This window comes from Natrix helvetica, assembly GCF_964273705.1.
Source record: "Natrix helvetica genome assembly, chromosome: 15".
NCBI classification, from domain to species: domain Eukaryota; kingdom Metazoa; phylum Chordata; class Lepidosauria; order Squamata; family Natricidae; genus Natrix; species Natrix helvetica.
The window spans coordinates 4,547,239-4,574,312 of NC_138565.1; the positions used below are offsets into that span (position 1 = coordinate 4,547,239).

Below are 27,074 nucleotides of genomic sequence, written 5' to 3' on the forward strand. Positions count from 1 at the left end.
GCCGTAAGCCAATTTCAATCGCTTGTTCTGGACTTTAATTGAAACGCAGTAAAGATGGTCTTAGGGTGGCTCAGTAACTAAGACGCCGAGCTTGTCGATCCGAAAGGTCGGCAGTTCGGCGGTTCAAATCCCTAGTGCTGCGTAACAGAGTGAGCTCCCGTGACTTGTCCCAGCTTCTGCCAACCTAGCAGTTCGAAAGCACATCAAAAATGCAAGTAGAAAAATAGGGACCACCTTTGGTGGGAAGGGAAGAGCGTTCCGTGCGCCTTCGGCGTTGAGTCATTCCGACCACATGACCATGGAGACGTCTCCAGACAGCGCTGGCTCTTTGGCTTTGAAACGGAGATGAGCACCGCCCCATAGAGTCAGGAACGACTAGCACATATGTGCGATGGGAACTTTTACCGTTATTTTCAAGCATGTTCTTACTTCTGTTTGCCATCTGGTCACTGTTGCCCCTTTGCAAAGCACGCCTTTTTATAATAATAATACAATAATACAATAGTAGAGTTGGAAGGGACCTTGGAGGTCTTCTAGTCCAACCCCCTGCCTAGGCAGGAAACCCTATACCATTTCAGACAAATGGCTATCCAACATCTTCTTAAAGACTTCCAGTGTTGGGGCATTCACAACTTCTGGAGGCAACTTCTGTTCCACTGATTAATTGTTCTAACTGTCAGGAAGTTTCTCCTCAGTTCTAAGTTGCTTCTCTCCTTGGTTAGTTTCCACCCATTGCTTCTTGTTCTGCCCTCAGGTGCCTTGGAGAATAGTTTGACTCCCTCTTCTTTGTGGCAACCCCTGAGATATTGGAACACTTATCCCCACCCCTTAACCAGCTTAAAAGATGGTGGAGCTGTTTATCTACTCAACAATAACTGGTCAAAACATTTGTTTGAAGATGATCTGGGACCATGTCCACAGAGATTCTCAGTCATCCAGGTCATGGTTGTCTCAAAGGTGCTTTTTCAAAAGGCCACTGGACCTTTGTTTTTCCTTGAAGAGGTTTCACTTCTCATCCAAGAAGCTCCTTCAGTTCTTCAGAAGGCAACTGGACCTTTGTTTTTCCTCAAAGAGGTTTCGCTCCTCATCCCAGAAGCTCCTTCAATTCTTCAGAAGGCAACTGGACCTTTGTTTTTACAATACAATACAATACAATAGTAGAGTTGGAAGGGACCTTGGAGGTGTTCTAGTCCAACCCCCTGCCTAGGCAGGAAACCCTATACCGTTTCAGACAAATAGCTATCCAACATCTTCTTAAAGACTTCCAGTGTTGGGGCATTCACAACTTCTGGAGGCAAGCTGTTCCACTGATTAATTGTTCTCACTGTCAGGAAATTTCTCCTCAGTTCTAAGTTGCTTCTCTCCTTGATTAGTTTCCACCCATTGCTTCTTGTTCTACCCTCAGGTGCCTTGGAGAATAGCTTGACTCCCTCTTCTTTGTGGCAGCCCCTGAGATATTGGAATAATGCTATCATGTCTCCCCTAGTCCTTCTTTCTCTTAAGCTAAACATACCCAGTTCCTGCAACCGTTCTTCATATGTTTTAGCCTCCAGTCCCCTAATCCTCTTTGTTGCTCTTCTCTGCACTCTTTCTAGAGTCTCCACATCTTTTTTACATCGTGGCGACCAGAACTGGATGCAGTATTCCAAGTGTGGCCTTACCAAGGCCTTATAAAGTGGTATTAACACTTCACGTGATCTTGATTCTATCCCTCTGTTGATGCAGCCTAGAACTGCGAAACCTCTTTTTCCTCAAAGAGGTTTCGCTCCTCATCCAAGAAGCATCTTCAGTTCTGAAGAAGCTTCTCAGATGAGAAGCAAAAGAACTTCAAGGAAACTTCAAGCAAAAACAAAACCCAGTTGCCTTTTGAAAAAGCACCTTTGGCACAACTGGAACTGTGGTTTCTCTAGTGTTTATTCGATATCTTCATTACCGAACCGTTGTTACTGAACTTACCAACATATATGATGCTAAGCTGCAAACAAACCAAATATGAATACTTACCCAACAAACCAGGGTGTGTGGATGCAATCAAGCCATCATCTTACCCGCTATAGGAACTCAGCCAGTGTGTCAATCTCCAGACACTTCTCATTTAGATTAAAAATGGTTTGTCCTTCTCCCAAGGTTGAAGTTCACCCACATTTCTCGGTGCGTCCTCCTTTTCTTTGCTTAAAAACCGTACCGTCTCAGTGGCTTGAAGACTTGTCAATTAAAGAACAGAAGTTGTTTCGATAAGGTTTATCTCAATTGTTGGCTTGTTTGCATATTTAATTGCAAGCTTATCCTTGGCACGGCTCCTGCTGGGTCTTGCATCAAGAAATGCACTGAAATGAGTCACTCTGGAGATTTAATTTGGACAGCAGGGGTAGCAATCTCCATAAGAAATAAACAAAGATAGCTCAACCTAGCCATCTTTTTAGGGCTGATCCTCACTGGGGTGGGCCAAAATGTTAGAACAGGATGTTCTGATGCTATGGTGATTCGATTCGATTTGGACAGGAAGAACCAGTGAACTGGGAGTTTAATAGCACTTAGCACTTAGACTTATATACCGCTTCACAGTGCTTTTACAGCCCCCTCTAAGCGGTTTACAGGGTCAACCTCTTGCCCCCAACAATCAGGGTCCTCATTTTACCCACCTCGGAAGGAGAGAAGGCTGAGTCAATTGTGAGCCGGTGAGGATCGAACTGCTGGCAGTGGGAAGAGTTAGCCTGCAATACTGCATTCTCCTCCTCCTTGCCCTTGTCTATCTTCTCCTCCTCTTTCTCCTTCTCTTCTCCTCATTGTCTATCCCTCCTCCTTGTCTATCTTCTCCTCCTTCTCATTTTCCTTCTTTTCCTTATTGTCTATCTCCTCCTCATTGTCTAGTTCCTTCTCCTTCTTCTCCTTTTCCTTCTCCATCTCTGTCTCCTTCTTCGTTCCTCACTGTCTATCTCTTCCTCCTCCACCACCTTGTCTATCTTCTCCTCCTTCTACATTTCCCTTCTCCTTCTTTTCCTTATTGTCTGTCGCCTCCTTTTATCTTCTCCTTTTCTCCTCCTCCTCAACATTGTCTACCTCCTTCTCCTGCTCCTTCTCTTTGCCTCATTGTCTATCTCTTCCTCCTCCTCCTCCTCATCTATCATCTCCTCCTTCTACATTTTTTTCCCCTCTTTTCCTTGTCTATCTCCTCCTCCTTTTCTCCTCCTCCTTCTCATTTTCCTTCTCCTTCTCTTTTCCCTATTCTCTATTTATCTATCTACTCCTCCTCCTCCGCTTCACCTCCTCCTCCTCCTCCTCCTCCCTTGTTCTTCCAACGTTAAAGGATTGAGGTCAAAAATATGGGTGTGTGTGTGTACTGTATCTGTCAAACAATATATATTGTTACACACTTTCTCGTGGGCTGTTATTTCACCATCGCATTCCATATTTAGACGCTGGAGTGAATGCTAAAATACTGCAAAATCTCCCAGGCGTAAACAAATGGCATTTTCTCAGTTTGATTGAAGGAAGCAAGGCTGGATGCGTGCATTACTCAACAACGTTAAAAATAATTTCCTTTCTAAACTTGCGCTCAGTTCCCCGCCTCCTCTTCTCACCCCTCTTCTCTTGCTTGTTTTGGCCAGAGCTGCTCGGTCCCTCAATCCAAAATACATCTTCTCCATCCCTGGGTCTTTTTCCTTAGCGGACAGGAGCAAAGCTTGATCTACTGCTTCCCTGTGGCTTCCTTGGTGAGGCCAGTTGCAAATTGGATGATCACAGAGAAGGGGGTTCTTCTCCCCACCCCCCTCTTTGAAAAAAAGTCCCTTTAACTGTTGCTTGAAAGGCAAGCAGCTTCCTCCTTGGTCCTCCTGGGAATCTAAAGCAGATGGAGATGACCCAAGCTCCCGCCTTAAAGAGGCCCCACAGACTTGAGAGCACCTTAACTTTTCACATGTGTGTGACTCCTAGCCATCTCTTGAGCAAGAAGGAGAGGAGGAAGGAGGAGAAGAAGAGGAGGAGGAGGAGGAGGAGGAGGAGGAGGAGGAGGAGGAGGAGGAGGAGGAGGAGGAGGAGGAGGAGGAGGAGGAGGAGGGAGAAATTTCCTGACAGTGAGAACAATTCATCCGTGGAACAACTTGCCTCCAGAACTTGTGAATGCTCCAACACCACAAGTTTTTAAGAAGATCTTGGATAACCATTTGTCTGAAGTGGTGTAGCATTTCCTGCCAGAGCAGAGGGTTGGATTAGAAGACCTCCAAGGTCCCTTCCAACTCTGTTATTCTATTCTATTCTATTCCTTATTCTCTTCTCTTCTCTTCTATTTTATTCTATTCCTTATTCTATTCCATTCTATTCTGAATTCTATTAGGAGGAGGAGGAGGAGGAGGAGGAGAAGGAGGCTCTCTATTTAGTTTATTTAAATGTTGAAGGAGACAATTGCAGAGTTTTCTTTTTCTTACCCATAAAAGAGAATATTTGTAGCTCAGGGCTGACAAGAGGAAGTCCTCTGTGCTCTCTGAGCACGGTTGTTTTCTCGCAGACATTTCATCACCTGACTAAGTAATATCATCAGCGGTGCTAGAAGAGAGTGGGGTTTGAGGAGTAGAGGAGAAAGAAGAGGAGGAGGAGGAGGAGGAGGAGGAGGAGGAGGAGGAGGAGGAGGAGGAGGAGGAGGAGGAAGAGAACGGTGGGATCCTTGATGCTCTCTAAGCTTGGCGGTTTCCTTGCAGACATTTCATTGCCCAACTAGGTAACATCATCAGTGCTAGGAGGGAAGGGGATTCATGGAGTGGAGGAAGGGGGAGGAGGAGGAGGAGAATTGTGGGTTCCTTGGTGCTCTCTGAGCTTGATGGTTTTTCTGCAGACATTTCATTGCCCAACTAGGTAATATCATCAGTGCATCCCCTTACCTATTCTTCCAGGTCATATTTTAGCAGGAGGAGGAGGAGCTGCAGAAGAAGGATTGGAGATGATCTTTAGGATCCCACCTGCCAACCTTCAGCAGGGGTTTTCTTCTTCCTACGGGCAACACCCACCCTGTTAACCCTCACCTGTGTGTCTCGATGCCCTCCTTAGTTGGCAAGCTTGCATCAGGCCCAACATAGGCCAAGGTGCTTTGGGTGCACCTGCCTGTTAAGTCAACAAACACAAAAAGCCCTTGGACACTGTACCTGTTCTTCTGCCCCAGCTTCTCCAAACAGCAGTAGACCAGCTGAAATAACAAGACAGATGCAAGGAGCGTCTGCCTTTTCACATTTTTTTCCCCCTTTAAATTTGCCAAATGCTGCCCTGGTCCTCTGCTTTGGATACATAGACAAAATAGATAGACAAACCTTTGTGCGAGTTTGGCCCAACTTCGCTTCTCATGCAAGAACTGTAGAAGTTCTCTCTTCACAGCTGAAGGAGCTTCTTGGATGAGAAGTGAAAAGAGTGCAGAGAAGAACAACAAAAATGGTTAGGGGACTGGCGTCTCATGTTCTGACCGAGGCTTCCCAAGAGCCTGAAGCCAACTCCTGGTCCCGACAAAATCCCCTTTTATTAATCTACTGGGAATTCCTCTCCTTCACCTCCAGCAAAGTCTTTCGAGGGAGGATTTACAGTCACAGACCTTCTCTGGCTTGGAGAGCTGCCAGGCCGAGATATGCAGAACTTGGCAAGGAGTCTCGGAGAGTCACGAACCAATGAAGCGAAGTAATTTCTCCTGCAAACTCCACTCCCCTTTCGCTCCTCTTTTATTTCCTCTGGGAGGGGCCGTTCATCGTCCACCTGTGGCCTTACTCCCAAGTCAACCCCTGTTCTTTAGCTCTTCCCTCCGTCTGGCAGCTCTGCACATGCGCCCATTGGGAACAGGCTCCAGCTGTTCTTCTGCCTCATTGATGCCTGACTCCGAAGGCAGCTGATAATTGCCAGACAGTCCTGGCCCCCTCTCTGCCTCCGACACAGAGCCCTCATCAGAGCCTTCCCCAGACTCCAGGACTGGCCCATCTTCTCACTGTCTGAATCTGCTGCCAGCTTCACTAGCCACTGGCGGGCCACAAAAGCTCAAACATGCGAAGAACGGTTGCAGGAATTGGATATGTCTAGTTTAATGAAAAGAAGGACTAGTGGGTGACATGGTAGCAGCCTTCCAATATTTGAGGGGCTGCCCCAAAGAAGAGGGGGTCAACCTATTCTCCAAAACACCTGAAGGCAGGACAAAAAGCAATGGGTGGAAACTAATCAAGAAGAGAACCAACCTAGAACTTTCCTGATTAGTGAGAACAATTAACTAATGGAACAGAAGTTGCCTTCAGGAGTTGTGGGTCCTGACTGAGGACTAGAAGACCTCCAAGGTCCCCTTCCAACTCTGTCATTCTGTTATGTTTTCAAGGGAAGAACCAAGAAGGTCCAGTTGCTTTTTCGGAAAAAAAAGTCACTTTTGGGACAATAGAGTTGGAAAGGACCTATCTAGTCCAAAACATATTTAAAATTTCCTTCCTTCTTTCCCTCCCTTCCTCCCCTTCTTCCTTCCTTTGTCCCCTCATCCTTCCTTCCCTCCCTCCCTTCCTCCCCTTCTTCCTTCCTTTCTCCCTTCTTCCTTCCTTCCTTCCCTCTCTCCCTCCCTCTTCCCCCTTTCCCTTCCTTCCTTTAACAGATTAACAGAGTTGGGAGGAACCTTGCAGGTCATCTAGTCCAACCCCCTGCTCAAGGAGGAGGCCCTACATCTGCCTCTACTTAGGATCGAACTCTTCCGGTCCTAGTCCCCTTGTCCTTCTCTTCGGTAGACCAGGCGTGTCTTCAAGAACTTTGCTTTGGAGTGCACACAGAGTCGGCCTTTGAGGTCAAGCCGAAGGCATTTTCTCCAGCGCCCGACATTCAGTCTGGGAAAATACCCATAAGTGAATTTTGGGATGTGGGGAGAAAGAGAGGAGAGGAATTGCCTAAGAGGAGGATAACTTGGGGACATCATGAGCAATTAAAGAGGAAGGGAAGTTGATAGGAAGGTCCCCTTGGAGAGGACAGATGAGGTCAGGCCTCTTGAGCGACTCTTCTTTGAATTATTTGTTAGCTTCTGGTCCCTTTTGGGCAAGTAGAAGGACGTTCTGTTCCCTTATCTGTAGAAAAAGGACACCAGCCTGATGACTCACAGAGACTTTCCTTTGGCTGGAAATCGCCATCTGGTTGAATGGAGCTCTTTATCCATGTTGTGGTCCATCGCTGAAAATGTTCTCAACGCTTCTTCCCCTCTGCCCTGCCACTTTCCCCCCTTTCTCCTGTGGAAGGATCCATCTTTACAAACAAGGATGTGGCAGTACCAGCACCGTAACTGAATCACTACTAACTTCAGCCGTCCTTATCTTTTAAAAAGAGCAGTTGATAATGTACATAATTGTTAGACATTTTCCTTGTCCCTTTCCTTTCCTCCTTCCCTTCCTCCTTTCCTTCCTTTCCTTTTCCCTTCTTCCTTCCCTTCCTCCTTTCCTTCCTCCTTCCCTTCCCTCCCTCCCTCCCTTCGCTTCCTCCTTCCCTTCCTCCTTTCCTTCCCTTTTCCTTCTCTTCCATTCCCTTCCTCCTTCCCTTCCCTTCCTCCTTTCCTTCCTCCTTCCCTTCCCTTTTCCTGCTCTTCTCTTCCTTTCCCTTCCCTTCCTCCTTCCCTTCCCTTCTTCCTTCCCTTCTTCCTTTCCTTCCCTTTTTCTTCTCTTCCATTCCCTTCCTCCTTCCCTTCGCTTCCTCCTTCGCTTCCTCCTTCCCTTTTCCTTCTCTTCCCTTCCTTTCCCTTTCTTTCCCTTCCTCCTTCCCTTCTTCCTTCCCTTCCTCCTTTCCTTCCCTTTTCCTTCTCTTCTCTTCCTTTCTCTTCCCTTCCTCCTTCCCTTCCCTTCCTCCTTCCCTTCCTCCTTTCCTTCCCTTTTTCTTCTCTTCCCTTCCTTTCCCTTCCTCCTTTCCTTCCCTTCCTCCCTCCCTTTCCTTTTTGTTCCCTTCCCTTCCCTTCCTTCTTTCCTTCCTCCTTCCCTTCCCTTCCCTTCCTAACCAGAAACCGGGTGGGTAGGAAATCAACTGTTGACTGATGCCAATGAAGGGTAATGTTGGTATTGAGACCAGTGGTAGTTATACTAATAATAGTTTTGCTATGACCCATGATGACTTTTCTGTACAAACCTTCTGAGGTACGGAGATCCTTTGATTTTCTTCTGTAAACCTCCCTCTCTCTCCTAGTATTTAGAAAGATCACTCGTAAAAAGCTAAATGGGACCATCTTCTTTCTAAACCCAAATATTAAAATAGCGTGAATCTCCCTTCCCCCCACCCCCCTTCAGATGATAAAATGAATTACTACAGTCCCACCCGTGGGAATAAAGCAACTTTTATTAACAGAGGTACGGGGACATGGGACGCGGTGGCTCAGTGGCTAAGAAGCGTCGATCAGAAAGGTCCACAGTTTGGTGGTTCGAATCCCTAGCGCCGTGTAATGGAGTGAGCTCCCGTGACTTGTCCCAGCTTCTGCCAACTTAGCTGTTCGAAATCATGCAAAAATGCAAGTAGAAAAATAGGAAGCACCTTTGGGGGGAAGGGAACAGCGTTCTGTGTGCCTTCGGTCATTGAGTCATGCCGGCCACATGACCACGGAGATGTCTTCGGACAGCGCTGGCTCTTCGGCTTTGAAACAGAGATGAACACCGCCCCCTAAAGTCAGGAACGAGTAGCACAGATGTGCGAGGGGAACCTGTACCTTTTATTAAGAGAGGAATAAATTACTTGGCTTCCTTCTTCCTCGCTTTAGCAAATTAAGCAACGAACCGAAGCTTGGAAGCTTAAGACAATGCAACCCTTTCATTGGAAATAATCAAAACAATCCAAGTAACATTTAAAAAAAAAAACCAGCATCCATGCTTTATGAAGAGGAAGATTTGGCTCAATGTTTTTTCTTTTTTTGCACAATCCGACAATCTGGGTTTCATTTAAAAGACGGCCACTCTCGTCCAAAGCTGTGGTGGGGATGGGTGGGTGGGTGGGGGGAGGCTGTTTCTTTGACTTAAGCCTCTTTCTCTTAAACAACCTTTAAATGTCATTGCTTGCAAAACACTGGCAGGAGGCAGGGGGATAATTGGAGGGACCCCTCAGGACCTGTGGTTTGGAGTTGCTTTCAACATGCTTTTGTGTTGAGTTGGAGAGCCTGCACGAAAAGGACTCCTGCTCCTCTCCACCCGTTCCCTCTAAGATACCCGAGCAATTGGGATGCACGGTGGTGTGGAAGTCCAGGCTGGATGAGGTCTGTTTGTCTCCCGTGTACGCTGCTGCTTTCTGTGAGATCGGGGGTCATATTGATCTGAGAAAGGAAGGCATAACCGATAGGAGAGAATATCTGTAGTTCAGGTTTGAACTGTAAGCTCCTTGGTGCTCTCTGAGTTTGGTGGTTTTCTTGCAGATGCTTCGTTATGCAATTGAGTAACTTCCGTGCTGGAAGGAAATAAAACCACCCTTCTAGCACTGATGATGTTACCAAGTTGGTAATGAAATGTCTGTTTTCTTGCAAGCTCAGACAGCAGCAAGAACCCCCACAGTCATCCTCCTCCTCCTCCTCTTTCTCCTCCTCCTCACACCCCATTCCTTTCTAGCACTGATGATGTTACCGAGTTGGGTAAAGAAACCTCTGCAAGAAAACCACGAAGCTCAGAGAGCACCAAGGACCCCAAAATTCTCCTCCTCCTCTTCCTTCTACTCTTCCCTCCACCCACTCCACTCCCTTCTAGCACTGATGATGTTACCTAGTAGGGTAATGAAACGTCTGCAAGAAAACCACGAAGCTCAGAGAGCACCAAGGACCCCACAGTCTTCCTCCTTTCCTCCTCCTCCTCCTCCTCCTCCTCCTCCTCCTCCTCCTCCTCCTCCTCCTCCTCCTCCTCCTCCTCCTCCTCCTCCTCCTCCTCCTCTTCCTCCTCCGTGACTTCCTCCTGCTCCTCCTGCTCTTTCTACACCCCACTCTCTTCTAGCACTAAAGATGTTACCTAGTTGGGTAATGAAACATCTGCAAGAAAACCACGAAGCTCAGAGAACACCAAGGACCCCACAGTCTTCCTCTTTTTCTCCTCCTCCTCCTCCTCCTCTTTCTACACCCCACTCTCTTCTAGCTCTGATGATGTTACCTAGTTGGGTAATGAAACGTCTGCAAGAAAACCACCAAGCTCAAAGAGGACTAAGGACCCCACAGTCTTCCTCCTTTCCTCCTCCTCCTCCTCCTCCTCCTCCTCCTCCTCCTCCCCTCCTCCTCCTCCTCCTCCTCCTCCTCCTCCTCTTCCTCCTCCGTGACTTCCTCCTGCTCCTCCTGCTCTTTCTACACCCCACTCTCTTCTAGCACTAAAGATGTTACCTAGTTGGGTAATGAAACGTCTGCAAGAAAACCACCAAGCTCAGAGTGCCCCAAAGACCATCACAAAGAAATAAAGACAGCATTGGCTACATCTTGCAAAAAAATGGTTTTCCAAGAAAGTGGACATCAAGCCCAGGTTCTAAGGGCCTCATAAGTGTCCGTTTGACTTATCTCTTTTTTTTCCCCCTTCACTTGCAGCGACCTGGAGAATGGCACCTTATACCACTATCAGGTTTCTGTCGTTTCTGAACAAAAAGAAAGCGAGCCTTCTCCCACGCTGTCTTACACACATGGAAAAGGCTACTGCGGTGATGGGGTTATCCAGAAGTAAGTGCACATTATTATTATTATATACTTTATTCATTAAACATGAAACTCAGCCAACTGAACATTCAAAAATGCATCGCAAATATCATTGACTGGTGCTAATGGTTGATATGGGTTGCTGCCAGTGTCCTAGGGATCAACCAAGGACCTTCTTAAAATATAAGATGTTCCGAGTAGCGCAGTTTTTTGCAGTTCCGCTGGTGTTATTGCCGGAAGCTGCAATTTGTGGATGTATCTTGTAAAATTCTTGGACGTGGTGCAAAGTTACCCCATGACATTGGGTATCACTGTTACATGCTTCATCTATAGCCGTGTAGTTTCGATGGACAGATCGCAATATTTCATTATTTTATTATTTATTATTATTATTCGGAGAACCGACAAATGCCACCTCTGGCTGGCCCCAGGAATGGGGAGGGAATAGAGATTTTGCAGTATCCTTCCCCTGGAGTGGAGCAGGAATGGGGATTTTGCAGTATCCTTCCCCTGGAGTGGGGAGGGAATGGGGATTTTGCAGTATCCTTCCCCTGGAGTGGGGAGGGAATGGAGATTATGCAGTATCCTTCCCCTGGAGTGGGGAGGAATGGGGATTTTGCAGTATCCTTCCCCTGGAGTGGAGAGGGAATGGGGATTTTGCAGTATCCTTCCCCTGGAGTGGGGAAGGAATGGAGATTTTGCAGTATCCTTCCCCTGGAGTGGGGAGGGAATGGGGATTTTGCAGTATCCTTCCCCTGCTATGCCCACCCAGCCACGCCCACCCAGCCACACCACGCCCACCAAACCACGCCCACAGAACCGGTAGTAAAAGAAAATGAATTTCACCACTGCTGGAGACTAATCCCTGCAGTTTTCTTGGCAAGCTTTTTCAGAAGCATTCCCCCCCTCCCTTGGATTTTAGCTTCCTAGGACTGAGAGAGTGAAACAAACTAACCCAAAGTCACCTAGTCAGTTTTGTGCTTAAGGCAGAACTAAATCTCCCCGTCTCCAGATTTCTCGTCTGGGGCCTTAACCGTTCCCCTCAACTGGCTGACCTTCAAACACCGTTGATTGTGTATTGTTGCTTCCCTGCAAATCCCCATAATTGTTTTATGATGTTTCCTCCCACTTAAAGAGACGTTAGTATTATTATTATTTTTCAAACCAGAAATATTCCAGAGGGCAGATTAAGTACGCAAAGACTTGCCATCCCAAGAAGAAGAAGAAAAAAAACCCAGAACGGAGTTCCAAAGTCACTTGTGCTTTCAGAATACGAGTTGTCCCGCAAGGATTTATAGCAATAGAAGATTGGATTTCAGTCGTATTTCAGATTTGCTCTAAAGGTCTGCGTAAGCGACTACAGATGGGGATGAGTAAAGGTGATGGGTACGCCATCATCACATCCTTTGCCAACGAGCTAAAGTCCCTGGCTTTAGTGTGTTTTTTTAAACTGATAGGAAATGTGTGTTAAGAATGTATTGGTACCCTACTTAACCAGTCTTTTGATGGAGCTTGCAGCAGTTTTTATCTAGTCCAAAGCATATTTAAAATTTCCTTCCTCCCTCCCTCTTCCCTTCCTCTTTTCTTCCTCCCTCCTTCCTTCTTTTCTTCCTCCCTTCCTTCCTCCTTGCTTCTTTGCTCCCTCCCTCCCTTCCTTTAATAGATCAACAGTTGGAAGGGACCTTATAGGTCATCTAGTCCAACCCCCTGCCCAGGCAGGAGACCCTACACCATTTCTGACAGATGGCAGTCCAGTCTCTTCTTGAAATCTTCCACAACTACTAAAGGCATCTTAATAGAATAGAATAGAATAACAGAGTTGGAAGGGACCTTGGAGGTCTTCTACTCCAACCCCCTGCCCAAGCAGGAGACTCTACACCATTTCTGACAGATGGCAGCCCAGTCTCTTCTTGAAAGTCTCAAGTGATGAAGCTCCCACAATGTCCAAAAGAAAGCTGTTCCATTGGTTGATTGGTTGAATCAATCCTTCCTTCCTTCCTTCCTTCCTTCCTTCCTTCCTTCCTTCCTTCCTTCCTTTTTTCCTTCCTTCCTTCCTTCCCTATTCTCTTTTTTGGTGCATCTTGTAGAAAAGCCAAAAAAAAAAAAAAACCCAGAAGGAAGAAATTGGTTTAACCTCTTCAGGCTTAAAGGTCTCCTCTCCGGATCCTCCCATGCTTTAAAATTTATTTTAATAATCCGATTGTTCTAAACGGTTGCTTCTCTTGGCAGGGACCTTGGGGAAGAATGCGATGATATGAACAAAGTGAATCACGACGGATGCTCCCTCTTTTGCCGTCGGGAATTATCTTTCAACTGTGTAGGTAAGTTTGGCTGGGGTATCTTTCTCATCCATAGACACCTTGCGCGCGCCCATCGCATGGCCAACGGAAGGGTCCAGCGATGGAGAGGGGACCTCAGGGCAGGACAAGAAGTAACCCTTGGAAACCAATCAAGGAGAGACACCAATCTAGAACGAAGGAGAAATTTCCTGACATCTAAAACAATGAATCAGTGGGATAACCTGCCTTCGAAAGTTGTAGGACCTCCAACACTTCAATCTCTTGAAGAATATTTTTTGAAGGGTTTCCTGGACTAGAAGACCTCCAAGGTCCTTTCCAACCTTATTTCTCTACTGCTCCACAGCCATTGTGCACCAGTAGAAGAATAGGTCAAAATAATGTATTGTTTCCCAAGCCTGCTAATCATCTTGATGGCAAGAATAGTCCTTGTTTTGACTAGTGTGTGAAACCAGCTTTAAAGCTCACCCTAAGATCCAGGTTTATTCACACTTAACACTTAGGTTTAAGCCTTCTTTGTCCTTCATCTTTGATGATGGAAACCCGTCAATCCTTCCTCGTTTCTTTGTCATGGGAGCCCTCCTCCCCACCCCGCCCGATTCTAAATCCTAGATCCAGGGAAAGCTTATCTCTGGGATATTTCGGGGTGTGTGTGAAGCTGAGCTCTTGAAAAGGGGGAAAGACTTTGAGAGCTCCAAGTTGGCAAAGCTGAAGGAGCTGACATCTCCTTTGAGATGCTAATGAGCCCCCTTCAAGGGGCATCAAAGTTGCTTTTATCCTTCCCTTTTTTTTCCCCCCAGGGATGATAATTGCTTAACCAGATCTTTTTATTCCCAAGGCTTGATTAGCAATGATTGTCAGCGCTCAATGGCGGGCAGGATGCGGGGAGCGTTGAAGAGATGGGGGTCCAGAGGACTTAGAGATTCGTTATAAATTTCCCTCTCTTTCCCCCACCTCTGGTCTTTTTTATTTTATTTTGGTGGGAGGGAAAAGCTTCTGTGGCTCTTAGAAATTCACACTAGTGGGAGAATCGGGCTTTGGATGCTACACAAAAGGACAAAGGACATCGCCGGCTGTTGCTAATTGGGGCAATTCGACGGGAACACCCAATGCCTGAAATATATTTCAGTGTTTAGATGTTGAGAGCATCGTGTTGGGCAAAGGTGGTGCTAGGCGTATTGCACATCAAGTCAATCAGAAGAACAGAGAAGAGGTAGCGATAAGGCCACACCTGGAATATCGCCTCCACTTTTGGTCTTTCCTCCTTTCTTTCTTTCTTTCTTTCTTTCTTTCTTTCTTTCTTTCTTTCTTTCTTTCTCTCTCTCTCTCTCTCTTACTTTGGTTTGGCTTGGTTTGGTTTGGTTTGGTTTGGTTTGGTTTGGTTTGGTTTGGTTTGGCTTGGCTTGGCTTGGCTTAGTCAACATAGTACAGATAAGACCACACCTGGAATATCGCCTCCACTTTTGGTCTGTCTGTCTGTCTGTCTGTCTGTCTGTCTGTCTTTCTTTCTTTCTTTCTTTCTTTCTTTCTTTCTTTCTTTCTTTCTTTCTTTCTCTCTCTCTCTCTCTCTCTCTCTTTCTTTGGTTTGGTTTGGTTTGGTTTGGTTTGGCTTAGTCAACATAGTACAGATAAGACCACACTTGGAATATCGCCTCCACTTTTGGTTATCACAATTTCTTTCTTTCTTTCTTTCTTTCTTTCTTTCTTTCTTTCTTTCTTTCTTTCTTTCTTTCTTTCTTTCTTTCTTTCTTTCTTTGGTTTGTCAAACATATACAAATTAACAGGTATCAGTATGAACATGGACATGAACAAAGGAAATGAATACAGATAAACGGGGACAGTAGGACAGGGACGGTAGGCAGGCTGGTGCCCTTATGCAGGCCCCCTTTACGGAACTCTTAGGAATGGAGTGAGGTCCACAGTGGACCGCTTCGCAGTGCTTCACAGCCCTCTCTAAGCAGTTTACAGAGTCAACCTCTCCCCCCCCCTCTACAATCTGGGTCCTCATTTGACCCACCTTGGAAGGACGGACGGCTGAGTCAACCTGGAGCCTGGTGAAATTGGAACTGCCAATTTGCAGTCAGCCGGCAGTCAGCAGAAGTAGCCTGCAGTACCTCACTCTGACCACTGCGCCACTGAGGCTAGTAACCTAGTTTCCTGACCAGATCCTTTTCCTGCACAATTCTGAGAACCGTTAATGTTTTTTTTTAATGGGCCAGGTGCGCTCAATGCACAAACCCCACGTCAAGCGTCATGCGAATGCAGCCCTTATTTTTGCAACCGACCCGTCGAACTGCGTTCTGTGGACGTAGAAGAGTAACGTCGGAAGAGTAACAACAGCTGGCCCACCAACTTTTGCTTATCTACCATCAGCTCAGGAAAGGCCTTTTGAGATCAATCCTGATTGTTAGGATGTTCACAATCAGAAAAATCAAAAATCAGATTTGGTCTATTCCTCCAAGCCTTACTCATCCGTTGTTGTTGTTTTTCTGGATCAGGGAGATCCTCTGAGCTAGAGATCCTCCGTTGCTGAGCCTTGCAACACTGGAATGTCCAGGCCACGGTAGATTTGTCTCATCCAAACAAATCCACCGGTTAGCAGTCCTCCCTACAAAGACTCCCATCGTTGAAGGGGGGAGTGAACAATTGTAACTCAAGGTGCGGGGGGGTCTTTTAATTATCGAGCGTAAGTTGAGTTTAAACTGTTGCCAAAGATGAGATTCAAGGCAGTTGTTGGGTCTAGCATGGTTTGTTACTAATCGATCCAGTCCAGTGGTGAAATTCGATTTTTTTTTAAACTACCAGTTCTGTGGGGAGTGGCTTGGTGGGCGTTGCTCCTTCCCTTCCTCTTTTCCTCCTTTCCTTTCCTTCCCTTTCTCTTTTTCTTTCCTTTCTTCTCCTTTCTTCCCTTCTCTTCTTTCCTTCCCTTCCCTTCCCCTCTTCTTTCCTTTCCTTCCCTTCCTCCTTCCCTTTCCTTTCTTTTCCTTTACTTCCCTTCCCTTCTTCCTTTCCTTCCTTCTTTCCTTTCTTTCCCTTTCCTTCTTCCCTTCCCTTCCCTTCCTCCTTTCCTTTTCTCCCCTTCTGTTCTTCCCTTCCCTTCCCTCCTTCCCTTTCCATTCCATCCCTTCCCTTCCCTTCCCTTGGATAGATTGATGTGATGCCAAGTAATTTTTTTTTTTTTTTTTTTTTGCTGTCTGGGATCATGTTGGCCTGTTGCGTTCTTCTTGGCTTTTTTCATGGGAAGAATGAACATTGCATTTTGCTCTCTCACCTTGCCTGGATCTATCATCTTTTGCCTCTGTGCATTCTCAGCTCACAAACCCTCTTGCATGTGCTTGTTGACCTGTAACATTGTTAGCTTCTGCTTATGTTTTCCCTGGCCTGTTCTTTGCCCCAAGCCTCCTCCTAATCAGATAAGACTTGGATCAATCTGCTTTAGATCACAGGAGGTAAAAATAGCAAGAACAAAAGTGAATGTGTGGTCTTCTCTCTCTCTCTCTCTCTCACACACACACACACACTGTCTCTTTCTCTCTGTGTGTCTCTCTTTCTCCCTCTCCCCCCTCTCTTTCTCTCTCTCTCTCTCTCTCTCTCTCTCTTTCTCTCTGTGTCTCTCTTTCTCCCCCCTCTCTTTCTCTCTCTCTCTCTCTCTCTCTTTCTCTCTGTGTCTCTCTTTCTCCCCCCTCTCTTTCTCTCCCTCCCTCGCTCTCTGTGCCTCTGTGTGTGTCTCTCTTTCTCCTTCTTTCTCTCTTTCCCTCCTTCTTTCTTTCTCTCTGTCTTTTTTCTCTCTCTCTCTCTCTCACACACACACACACACTTTCTCTCACACACTCACTTTCTCTCTCTCTTTCTCTCTCTCTCTTTCTTTAAGTTCACACCAACTGCTTCTGTGACTCCATCCAGCCACCTTGTTCTCTGCCGTCCCCTCTTCTTTTGTCCTCAATCATTCCCAGCAATTAGCCTCTTCTCCAGGGAGTCCTTCCTTCTCATTAGGTGGCCAAGGTACTTGAGTTTCACCTTCTTAAGAGCAGTCAGGGTTGATCTCCTCTAGGGCTGACCAGTTGGATGGCCTTGCAGTCCAAGGGACTCACAGGAGTCTTCTCCAGCACCAGAGTTCAAAGGCCTCCATTCTTTGGTGCTCAGCCTTCCTTGTGGTCCAATTTTCAACAGCTCTGCATCGGAGGCAGAGAGGGAGCTTGGCAGCCGTGAGGCAGAAGAACAGTTGGAGCCTGTTCCCAGTGTCCGCATGCACAGAGCTGCCAGAAGGCAAGAGCAACTAAGAAAGCAGGGTTGACTTCGGAGTAAAGTTACACCTCGGAGGTGATTGGCCCCTTCCATAGGAAATAGGAGCAAACAGGGAGTGGGCTTTTGCGGGAAACAATTCATTCCTTCGGTCGTTTCAAGAGTGGAAAGTTCTGTTTGTGACTATAAGAGACTCTGTGCCAAGTTTTGCCTTGCCCCGCCGTTTGGAAACTTAGTTATCTGGCAGCTCTCCGAGCGACATAAGGTTCGTGTGGATAAATATTCCTGTGAAAGACTATTTGTTATTTAGCCTTGCTGACTGTGAATGAAAGGAATTCACAGTCGTGTAAATAAAAAGGATTTTGCCAGGACCAAGACTTGCTTTTTAAGAAATCCCGGGTCAGAACAGATTGAGACTTTTTGCCCCGTTCAGAAAGAGGGAAGAGGCGAAGGAAGGATCCCCGATGGAGGGATGATTAAACGAAAGGACCCACAGTGGCAACGAGGAAATTCAGTTAAGGAAGATTCCACCCAAGTACAAGCTGAGAACAAGAGGAGAAAATCCAGAAGTCTTATTTTTAAAAAAAGGAGAAAAGGCTTCCAGGAAGCTGGGAGATTATTTCCGGCAACATGTTCGGCTCCAGCCAGCAGATCATCAGAATGTGGCTTTAATTCTTATTGCAATCGGCCGTAGTCAGAATTTCTTTACAATGAAAACCTGCCCTTGGCCAACAATTTTTTTTTTTGCTTCCATGAAGGAAAGCAGTTGGGGAGCTGACCCCGAATAGACTTTAGCAGTTGGCAGAGAAAGAGGCTGATGCAGAAGCAAACTCGGTCCAAGAATGGTAACTCAGAAACAATCCCTGAACATTCTTATCCCCTCTCTTTTTTCTTTAAAACAAAATAAAATCAAAATTGGACATGCAGTTAATACGATTCTGGGCCGGTGGCCTTTGGATTGATCCCTAAATAAATAATCAGGCTTAAAAATATCCCTTTTCTTTGCCTCTTTAATTTCGTCTGGGCCGCACCGTTCCTCCTCCTCTCCCTGGTGTGTTTTTGTGCCTGTGTGTGTGTGTTTTGTTTCGTTGGGGGAAAAAAAAGGACTCAACTAGTGTAGAAGAAAAGAGATAATTCTGGTGCCAGCAGCTCCATGCCAAACTGAAAACAGGATGCAGCCCCGTGGGTCCTTCTCCTCTTGCTGGTTTGTGCAACACTGTCCCCCGTCGAAAACCCAAAATTAGACTCATATTTTTGGGTTTGCGCTTGCCGTGTACAAAAGCTGTTGTGTTGTTTTGCCCGCTTCCTAAATGCGGTGGAGGTTTTGCACCCACTTATCCCCCACCTCTTTCTACTTCTTCTAAACAAAAAAAGAAAAGAAAACCAGAAGGATCCAGGACAAATAAACAAGAAGGAAAGGCCATCTGTCCGGAGGAGACGTGCCAGCATGATAGTGTGGTTAAGCTAGGGAGGATTCTCCAGATGTTGGCCTTCCATCATCCCTAACTGTGATGGGCTGGCTGACCCAGGAATGCAGGCAGCTGTAGTTCTCCAACATTTGTGAGGCGTGAAGACTCCTAAGGGATGGAAGGGACCTTGGAGGTCTTCTAATCCAATGTCCTAGGAACACTGCTATCATCTCAAGGGTGACATGGTAGCAGTGCTCCAATATTTGAGGGGCTGCCACAAAGTAGAGGGGGTCAACCTATTCTCCAAAGCAGCTGAAGGCAACACAAGAAGCAATGGATGGAAGCTAATGAAGGAGAGAAGCAACCTAGGACTAAATTTCCTTACAGTGAGAACAATCAATCAATGGAACAACTTGCCCTCAGAAGTTGTGAGCGCTCCAACACCGGAGGTCTTTAAGAAGAGATTGGACAACCATTGGTCTGAAGTGGTGTAGGATTTCCTGCCTAAGCAGGGGGTGGGACTAGAAGACCTCAAAGGTCCCTTCCAACTCTGTAATTCTGTTCGTCTGTCCAAGGCATGAATCTTTCTACCATCTGGACCAATCTTTTCTTGAAAACCTCCAACAGTGGAGCACCCACTCAGCAACTTGAAGATAGGTGGACCTCAACTCCAGAATTCCCTGGCCAACGTGGGGTGGACTTCAGTTCCATCCTTCATCTGACTGCTTGAGTTTAGAGGCTCATCTTCTCTGGAGATTGGATGGGATGGGTCTTTTCCATCAGCGCCATGCGCTGCAGACAACCAACGCAAGGAATAAAGAACATCAGGGGAACATAAGGTGGATTTCTTGGGACAGAATGCATCTCCCTGGCAACTCCTCCCCCTAACCCAACGATAAAATATTCTAAGCATTTAGCAAGCAGGCACATCAAAGGGATGGGAAATTTATAGCTAGTTCTCCAGTTTTGGAGCCTTATTTTTTTAACTGTATTTCACCCAAGTCTTCTAGATAAGGCAAGCCCGTGCCAATCCATATTTACACACTCGTTTATCCAAACCTTGAAATTGGATTTAAGATTTTGTCAGAGGAGCAGGTCAGATCATTCTGTGCAGTTTGTAAAATGGGGTGAGTCTATATGTGAGGATGGGCCCTATAAAGGGAGTTTTTCTGTCTGACCATTCCCCTGAGTCCATTTAAGTTCACGCCAACTGCTTCGGTGACTCCATCCAGCCACCTTCTTCTCTGTCATCCCCTTCTTCTTTTGCCCCCCATCGTTCCCAGCATCATGCTCTTCTCCAGGGAATCCTTCCTTCTCATTAGGTGGCCAAAGTCTTTGAGTTTCCTCTTCAGGATCTTCTGAAGAGCAGTCAGGATTGATCTCCTCTAGGACTGACCGGTTGGATGGCCTTGCAGTCCAAGGGACTCAATGCAGGAGTCTTCTCCAGCACCAGAGTTCAAGGGCCTCCATTCTTTGGCGCTCAGCCTTCCTTATGGTCCAACTTTCACAGCCATCCATTGCAACTGGGAAATCCATCGCCTTGATTAGACACACTTTTGTTGATAAAATAGGGGCCCACTAACATCTTAAAATAGGGGGGAATTCTCCTGGATAAATATCTCTCTGTGTGGTCAACTAAGAGTCAACACCTCCTTGATAGCACATAATTAATCAACGTCTAAGGAGGACTGATTTAACTATTTGACCTTCAAGCCAAGATGTAATACAGCAGAGATGGGATAGAGCGTGTGAAGGAATCATCCCACCCATAGTTATACCTCCATCCAATTCAGCTCTGCTTGGCATGTGGACCCCAGCAGATTGATCCCGAAGGAATGCTGCCCTTGTTTGAAGTGGCGGGTTGGAAGTTGGAGATTCTGATAAATGTCAGGAATTTTTTTAACCGACGGGATAATCGGTTTTCTCCGAAGATGCGGGTTCACGGACCCCCTTCTTCTTTTCTGCAATCCATCATCAGACACGCCAGGCATCCGTTTAACATCACGTCTGCTGTTTATAATAGCTCGGCCAATGCCTTATCAGTTCTTTCAGCCTTGCCCAGATCCAGTTTGTTCTAAGGAACAATGAAAAATCAACTCGGGTGGCCCAACTTCACGCGTGCCCTCTTCAGCTTGCAAGGGGGAAGATAAACCAGGCACTCTTGGAATAATCAACTTAGAACTAAGGAGAAATTTCCTGACAGTGAGAACAATAAACCAGTGGAACGACTTGCCTCCAGAAGTTGTGAATGCTCCAACACTGGAAGTTTTAAAGAAGATGTTGGAGAACCATTTGTCTTGAAGAGGAGGGGGTCAACCTATTCTCCAAAACACCTGAGGGCAGGACAAGAAACAATGGGTGGAAACTAAGGAGAGAAGCAACCTAGAACTAAGGAGGAATTTCCTGACAGTGAGAACAATAAACCAGTGGAACATCTCCAGAAGTTGTGGGTGCTTCATCACTGGAGGTTTTTAAGAAGATATTGGACAGCCACTTGTCTGAAATGGTAGAGGGTCTCCTGCTTGAGCAAAAAGTGGGACTAGGAGACCTCCAAGGTCCCTTCCAACACTGTTTTATTCTGTATTCTCTTGGATTTCTGACCCTCACTTTGCTCTGGGGAGGTGGGAGGTTGTCCTAGTGAAAGCTAATTTTTAATATAACGCCGTCTGCCTGAAATGGCATAGGATTTCCTGCTTGAGCCAGGGGTTGGACTAGAAGATCTCCAAGGTCTCTTCCAGCTCTGCTCAATTCAACCTTAAACTACCGAACAACTTGGTTCTCGTCACTCACTAAGCCTTGAAAAGTTGACTGAGTTTAAGATGACGTAAGCTCTAATCCCTTGCATGTGAATGCTTAACTGCGTTGGACGGAGCAAGAGAGCGAATAGATTGTCTGCCTGCACCGGGCAGCTTGTTTTTTTCACACTTGGGCTTGTCCCTGTTCTTCGTGAGATCTGCCAAACATGGGACAAAAGGGAGCTGTTACTTTTGTCGATGCCAGAAACGGAGGTCAACCTTGCAACCACATGCTCTACAGCACTCTCCAAGAGGCTTATAGAGTCAGCCTCTTGCCCCCTACAATCTGGGTCCCCATTTGACCCACCTTGGAAGGATGGAAGGCTGAGTCAACCTTGAATCAGGATCGAACTGCTGGCAGTGGGCAGAGTTAGCCTGAAAATACTGCATTCTAACTGGGGGGGGGGGGAGGGAGGAAAGAAGGAAGGAAGGAAGGAAGGAAGGAAGGAAGGGCAGCAACTATAGCACTTAGACTTATATACCACTTTACAGTGCTTTAGGAAGAATGGAAGACTGAGTCAACCTTGAGGTGGTCAGGATCGAACTGCTGGCAGTGGGCAGAGTTAGCTGGCAATACTGCATTCTAAGTCCTGCGCCACTGTGGCTTCGATAGATAGATGAGTAGATGGAGAGACAAAGAGATAGACAAAAAGACAGACAGACAGACGAATAGAGCAATAGCACAGACTTGTATACTGCTTCACATTGCTTGTACAGCCTTCTCTAAGCAGTTTACAGAGTCAGCCTATTGCCTCCCCCTCCCCCCATCAAACAACCTTGGTCCTCATTTTACCCACCTCGGAAGGACGGAAGGCTGAGTCAACCTCGAGCCAGACGGGATTTGAACTGCCAAATTGCAGGCAGCCGGCAGGCAGCAGATGTAGCCTGCAGTACCGCACTCCAGCCACTGGGCCACTAGAGGCTCTCAGTTTTGCCTTTTTTGCAGCTTCTTCTCTCCAAGGCGGTGGAGGGAAACAGCTTTCCCAAGGCTGAAACCACTTCTGCCTCTTCTCCTTTCCCCTTCTTGTTCTTTTTTTTCTTGTCCGAACCGCATAACTTGGCATGGAGCTCGGGGTAATTTCTTTTCCACCGTATTCCTTTTTCTTTTTTCTTTCTGGCTCAGCCGCTCCAACATTTCGGGTCAGTCCAGCTGCCCTCCTTGAAAAGGGCAGCTCGAGAATATTTCACCGTGACCTGCCAAGGCTGGGAACAGGTCTTCCCTTGAAAAGAAAACAAATGGGGGGAAAAAATGACACGAAGCTACATTTTCTCCCGTCTACCTAATCTTTTCCTGGCTCCCCCTAACCCATGTCAGTGGGGGGGAGCCTTGCCAAGAAGGTAAGAAGGGGCAGGACGTGCCGACTCGGGAAACCAAAGCTGGACTCCGACGTGGGACATGTGCATTCGACAAGGCTTTGCTTTTAATAACTTGGAGAACTTTCGCTCTTCATCCAGACATCTCTGTCTCCCTTTTCTCTTGGACTCCCATGAGCTGGAGCAGAAAGATTTATGGAGGTCTTAAATGGAATCAGGAACAAATTAGCTGCTGTACCGGAGGATCGCAAGCTTGGATTCTCCTCCGAATGAATCAACTCAGCACAACGGGGCAGACTAGGGCTTGCTAGCTTAAACTGAATGTATGACTTTACTCCAGGTGTGCTGTGGTTATACTGTTGTTGTATAACAAGGAGTGGGGAGGAGGACAGAAGAGGAGGAGGAGGAGGAGGAGGAGGAGGAGGAGGAGGAGGAGGAGGAGGAGGAGGAGGAGGAGGAGGAGGAGGAGGAGGGACTGTGAGGTCCTTGGTGCTCTCTGACCTTGGTTATTTTCTTGCAAACGTTTCATGACCCAACTAAGTGACATCATCAGTGCTAGAAGGGAGGAGGAGGAGGAGAACTGTGGGGTCCTTGGTGACCTCTGAGCTTGGTGGTTTTCTTGCAGATGTTTTATTACCCAACTAGGTAACATCATCAGTGCTAGAAGAGAGTGGGGTTTAGAGAGAGGAGGAGGGGAAGGAGGATTGCATGGAGGAGGAGGAGGAGGAGGAGGAGGAGGAGAAGGAGGAGGAGGAGGGACTGTGAGGTCCTTGGTGCTCTCTGAGCTTGGTTGTTTTTCTGCAGACATTTCATTACCTGACTAGGTGACATCATCAGTGCTAGAAGAGTGTGGGGTGTGAGAGGAGGAGGCGGCGGAGGACTGTGGGGTCCTTGGTGCTCTCTGAGGAGAAACAAAAGGAGATTTCTTCCAACAACCGGTTCTCCGCTTGAAAGAAAGCTAATAACCGCTTCTCCTGAATAGGTGCGAACTGGCTGAATCTCACCATTGCATTCAGTTGCTTTGCAAAATAGATTGATCCCCCAAACAGAGATTGGAATCCTGTTTCCATTGTTTACTTCCTCTCGCCGTTAAGGAAATGTCTCCTTAGTTCTTCCACAGTTATTTTTTTTTAAAAAAACACCACATTTTCAGTGTTGGAGTTCCCCAAGACCAGCGTCTTCCCTCTCTCCATGTTCCGTGTTAGCCACTTGGTTTGTGAGTGTGTAAGGATTAAGAGTACTTTCTCCGTGGACTTTATAAACCCACGCAGTCTATACGCTTCTGAGTTTCCTCCCCCCCCCCCCCCGCAACTGCTTGGTCCTATTAAGAAATTGGAACAGCATGCTGCGAGGAGAGAGAGAGAGAGAGAGAGAGAGAGAGAGAGAGAGAGACTGGGTCATTAAGTAATTGAATTGTAAGAGGGAGGGAGAGAAAGTGAGTGAGAGAGAGGGAAAGAAGAAAGAAAAAGAGACACACACACAGAGACAGACAGAGAGAGGGGGTAGGGAGAGAGAGAGAGAAAGAGAGAGGGAGAAAGAGAGAGGGGGAGACACAAAGAGAGACAAGAGAGAGAGAAAGAGAGAGAGAAAGGGAGAGAAAGAGAGAGGGGTAGACACACAGAGAGAAAGAGAGACACAGAGAGGGGGGAGGGAGAGGGAGAGAGAGACTGAGTCATTAAGTAATTGAATTGTAAGAGGGAGGGAGAGAAAGAAAGTGAGTGAGAGAGAGGGAAAGAAAGAGAAAGAGACACACACAGAGACAGACACAGAGAGGGGAGTAGGGAGAGAGAGAGAGAGAGAGAGAGAGAGAGAGAGAGAGACTGGGTCATTAAGTAATTGAATTGTAAGAGGGAGGGAGAGAGAGAGAAAGTGAGTGAGAGAGAGGGAAAGAAGAAAGAAAAAGAGAGACACACACAGAGACAGACAGAGAGAGGGGAGTAGAGAGAGAGAGGGAGAAAGAGAGAGGGGGAGACACAGAAAGAGAGACAGAGACAAGAGAGAGAGAGAAAGGGAGAGAAAGAGAGAGGGGTAGACACAGAGAGAGAAAGAGACACAGAGAGAGAGGGAGGGAGAGGGAGAGAGAGACTGAGTCATTAAGTAATTGAATTGTAAGAGGGAGGGAGAGAAAGAAAGTGAGTGAGAGAGAGGGAAAGAAAGAGAAAGAGACACACACAGAGACAGACACAGAGAGAGGGGAGTAGGGAGAGAGAGAGAAAGAGAGAGACACAGAGAGAGTCCTTTTTATTGTGTTGATATCGTTTGTCTTCGTTATTTATTTCTCAACTCCTGCCTGTTGCCTCCGTGGAGTTGCACATCTTGGTGGCTTGCACAATCAGATTACAACATCTGGGGGGGGGGGGGAACCAGTTCAAAACAAACAAGAGCAAAAGACAGTGACTGCGTGTGGGGTGGGGAGGAGGAGGAGGAGGAGAAGCACAAGGGAAACAGATCTTGCCCTCCAGGACTGGGTGAAACCATGAGGGTGTTATAGTTTGGGGATATCCCAGGAAGCTCGGGGTGATATCACCCTTGTAGGGAATGGATCGATATCCCAGTTTTGAAGGAAGGCAGAATTGGGGGGGGGAGCAGGGGGAGGAGAACAGAGAGAATGAAAGTCTTGATCGTGCCCACCAGAGATACGGAGGTTTTATTTCTAAGCAGCTGGAAGTAAATCAATGATAGGGACTCAAACAAATTTGAGCAGCCGTCCTCAAACCAGGGCAGTGATTTGATTCCTAGAGAACACTCCCAAATTGTGTGGTAAAGAATTCCTTCCTTCTTTCTCCTTTCTTCCGTTCGCTCATCTCTCCTTCTTCCCTTCCCCTTTGCATCCTTCCCTCCTCCTTCTTTCATCTCTCTCTCTCTCCTTCCCTCCTCCTTCCCTCCTCTATGTCACCTCCTTTATTCCTTCCTCCTTTCCTTCCTTCTTTCCTTTCCTTCCCCTTTCCATCCTTCCCTCCTCCTTCTTTCATCTCTCTCTCTCCTTCCCTCCCCCTCCCTTCTCTCACCTCTCCTTCCTTCCTCCTTCTTTCCTTCCTTCCTTCTTTCCTTCCTTTCCTTCCTTTCCCTTTCCACCCTTCCCTCCTCCTTCTTTCATCTCCCCCTCTCCTTCCCTCCTTCCCTTCTCTCACCTCTCCTTCCTTCCCCCTTTTTTCCTTCCTTCCTTCCTTCCTTCCTTCCTTCCTTCCTTCCTTCCTTCCTTCCTTTCCCTTCCTTCCTCTTTCCATCCTTCCTGCCTTTCTCTTTCCCTCTTTCCTCCTTTCACCTCTCCTTCTTTCCTTCCTTCTTCCCTTCCTTCCTTCCCCTTTCCATCCTTCCCTCCTCCTTCTTTCATCTTTCTCCTCCCTCCATTCTCTCACCTCTCCTTCCTTCCTCCCTCCTGTCTCCTTTCCTTCCTTCTTTCCTTCCTTCCCCTTTCCATCCTTCCCTCCTCCTTCTTTCATCTCTCTCTCCTCCCTCCCTCCCTCCCTCTCTTCTCTCATCTCTCCTTCCTTCCTTCCTTTCTTCCCCTTTCCATCCTTCCATCCTCCTTCTCTTGTCTCTCTCCTTCCTTCCTTCATCTTTCAGTAAATATTTATTGGGTTTAGGTCTGGGAGGGGGCAAAGCTTGATTAAGAAGTAAGAGGTGGAACTCCCTGCAGGACCTTGGAAGTCGCGTGATTTCCCTCTGTTTCCTATCCTTCCAGTTGTGTTTGGTGTCTCTCATTCAGGCTTGTTCTCCCCTCCTTCTCCTCCTCCCTTTCCCCACGCAGTCCGCATGTGGGATAAATAGAGGCTTCGAATTACTAAGACTTTGTCCTCACTAAACTTGGTGTTTCGCAAGTATCGGGGTAGAACAAAATAAGGGATGACACCGGAGCCTCGCTGGGGTTTCTCGGCTGGCATCGAGCCATCGAAATCAGCCTCCCTTGGCCAACTCTTAATTCGCTTTGTTGTTGTTTTCTAACCTTGCGCTGTTTATTTTTGTTGACTTCTCTTGGAACTTCCATGCGAGTTTGTGCGTTAAGATACAGATACAAAGCCACTGGGCAAGAAGTCCCCCGGGAATCTTAGGGTCACTTATAGGGAACACCGACAAGGGGGATTTGCTGAATGCAGGAACATCCTGTTCCCTTGTGGAGGTAGCACATCTGTAGCAAAACCCCAGTAGAGTCGATTGAGAAGATTGGGATCCTCTTTGCGCAGGGAGCAACTCCTAAATGGGGAGAAACCATCCCAGAATAGATGGGGCAACTACTTTGGGTGTCAAGACAAAGGTATTGGGTTTCTGAAGATACACGTGATCGCATAACGGTGCAGATAATGGAGGATATTTATAGCTCAGGGTTGAAATGAGGAGTCCTTGGTGCTCTCTGTGCTTGGTGGTTTTCTTGCAGACGTTTCATGGCCCAACGAGGTAACATTAT

At 46.9% G+C, this 27,074-nt stretch overlaps 1 protein-coding gene across 1 annotated transcript in view; it reads left to right on the top strand.

Moving 5' to 3' along the window:
- Positions 1-27,074, top strand: part of PAPPA (pappalysin 1) — a 130,637-nt gene that overhangs the window by 41,783 nt on the left and 61,780 nt on the right. Inside the window, exons 8-9 of the mRNA XM_081967202.1 lie at positions 10,508-10,636; positions 12,842-12,933. Coding sequence (XP_081823328.1) covers positions 10,508-10,636; positions 12,842-12,933 — 221 coding nt within the window. The remainder of the gene's footprint in view (positions 1-10,507; positions 10,637-12,841; positions 12,934-27,074) is intronic.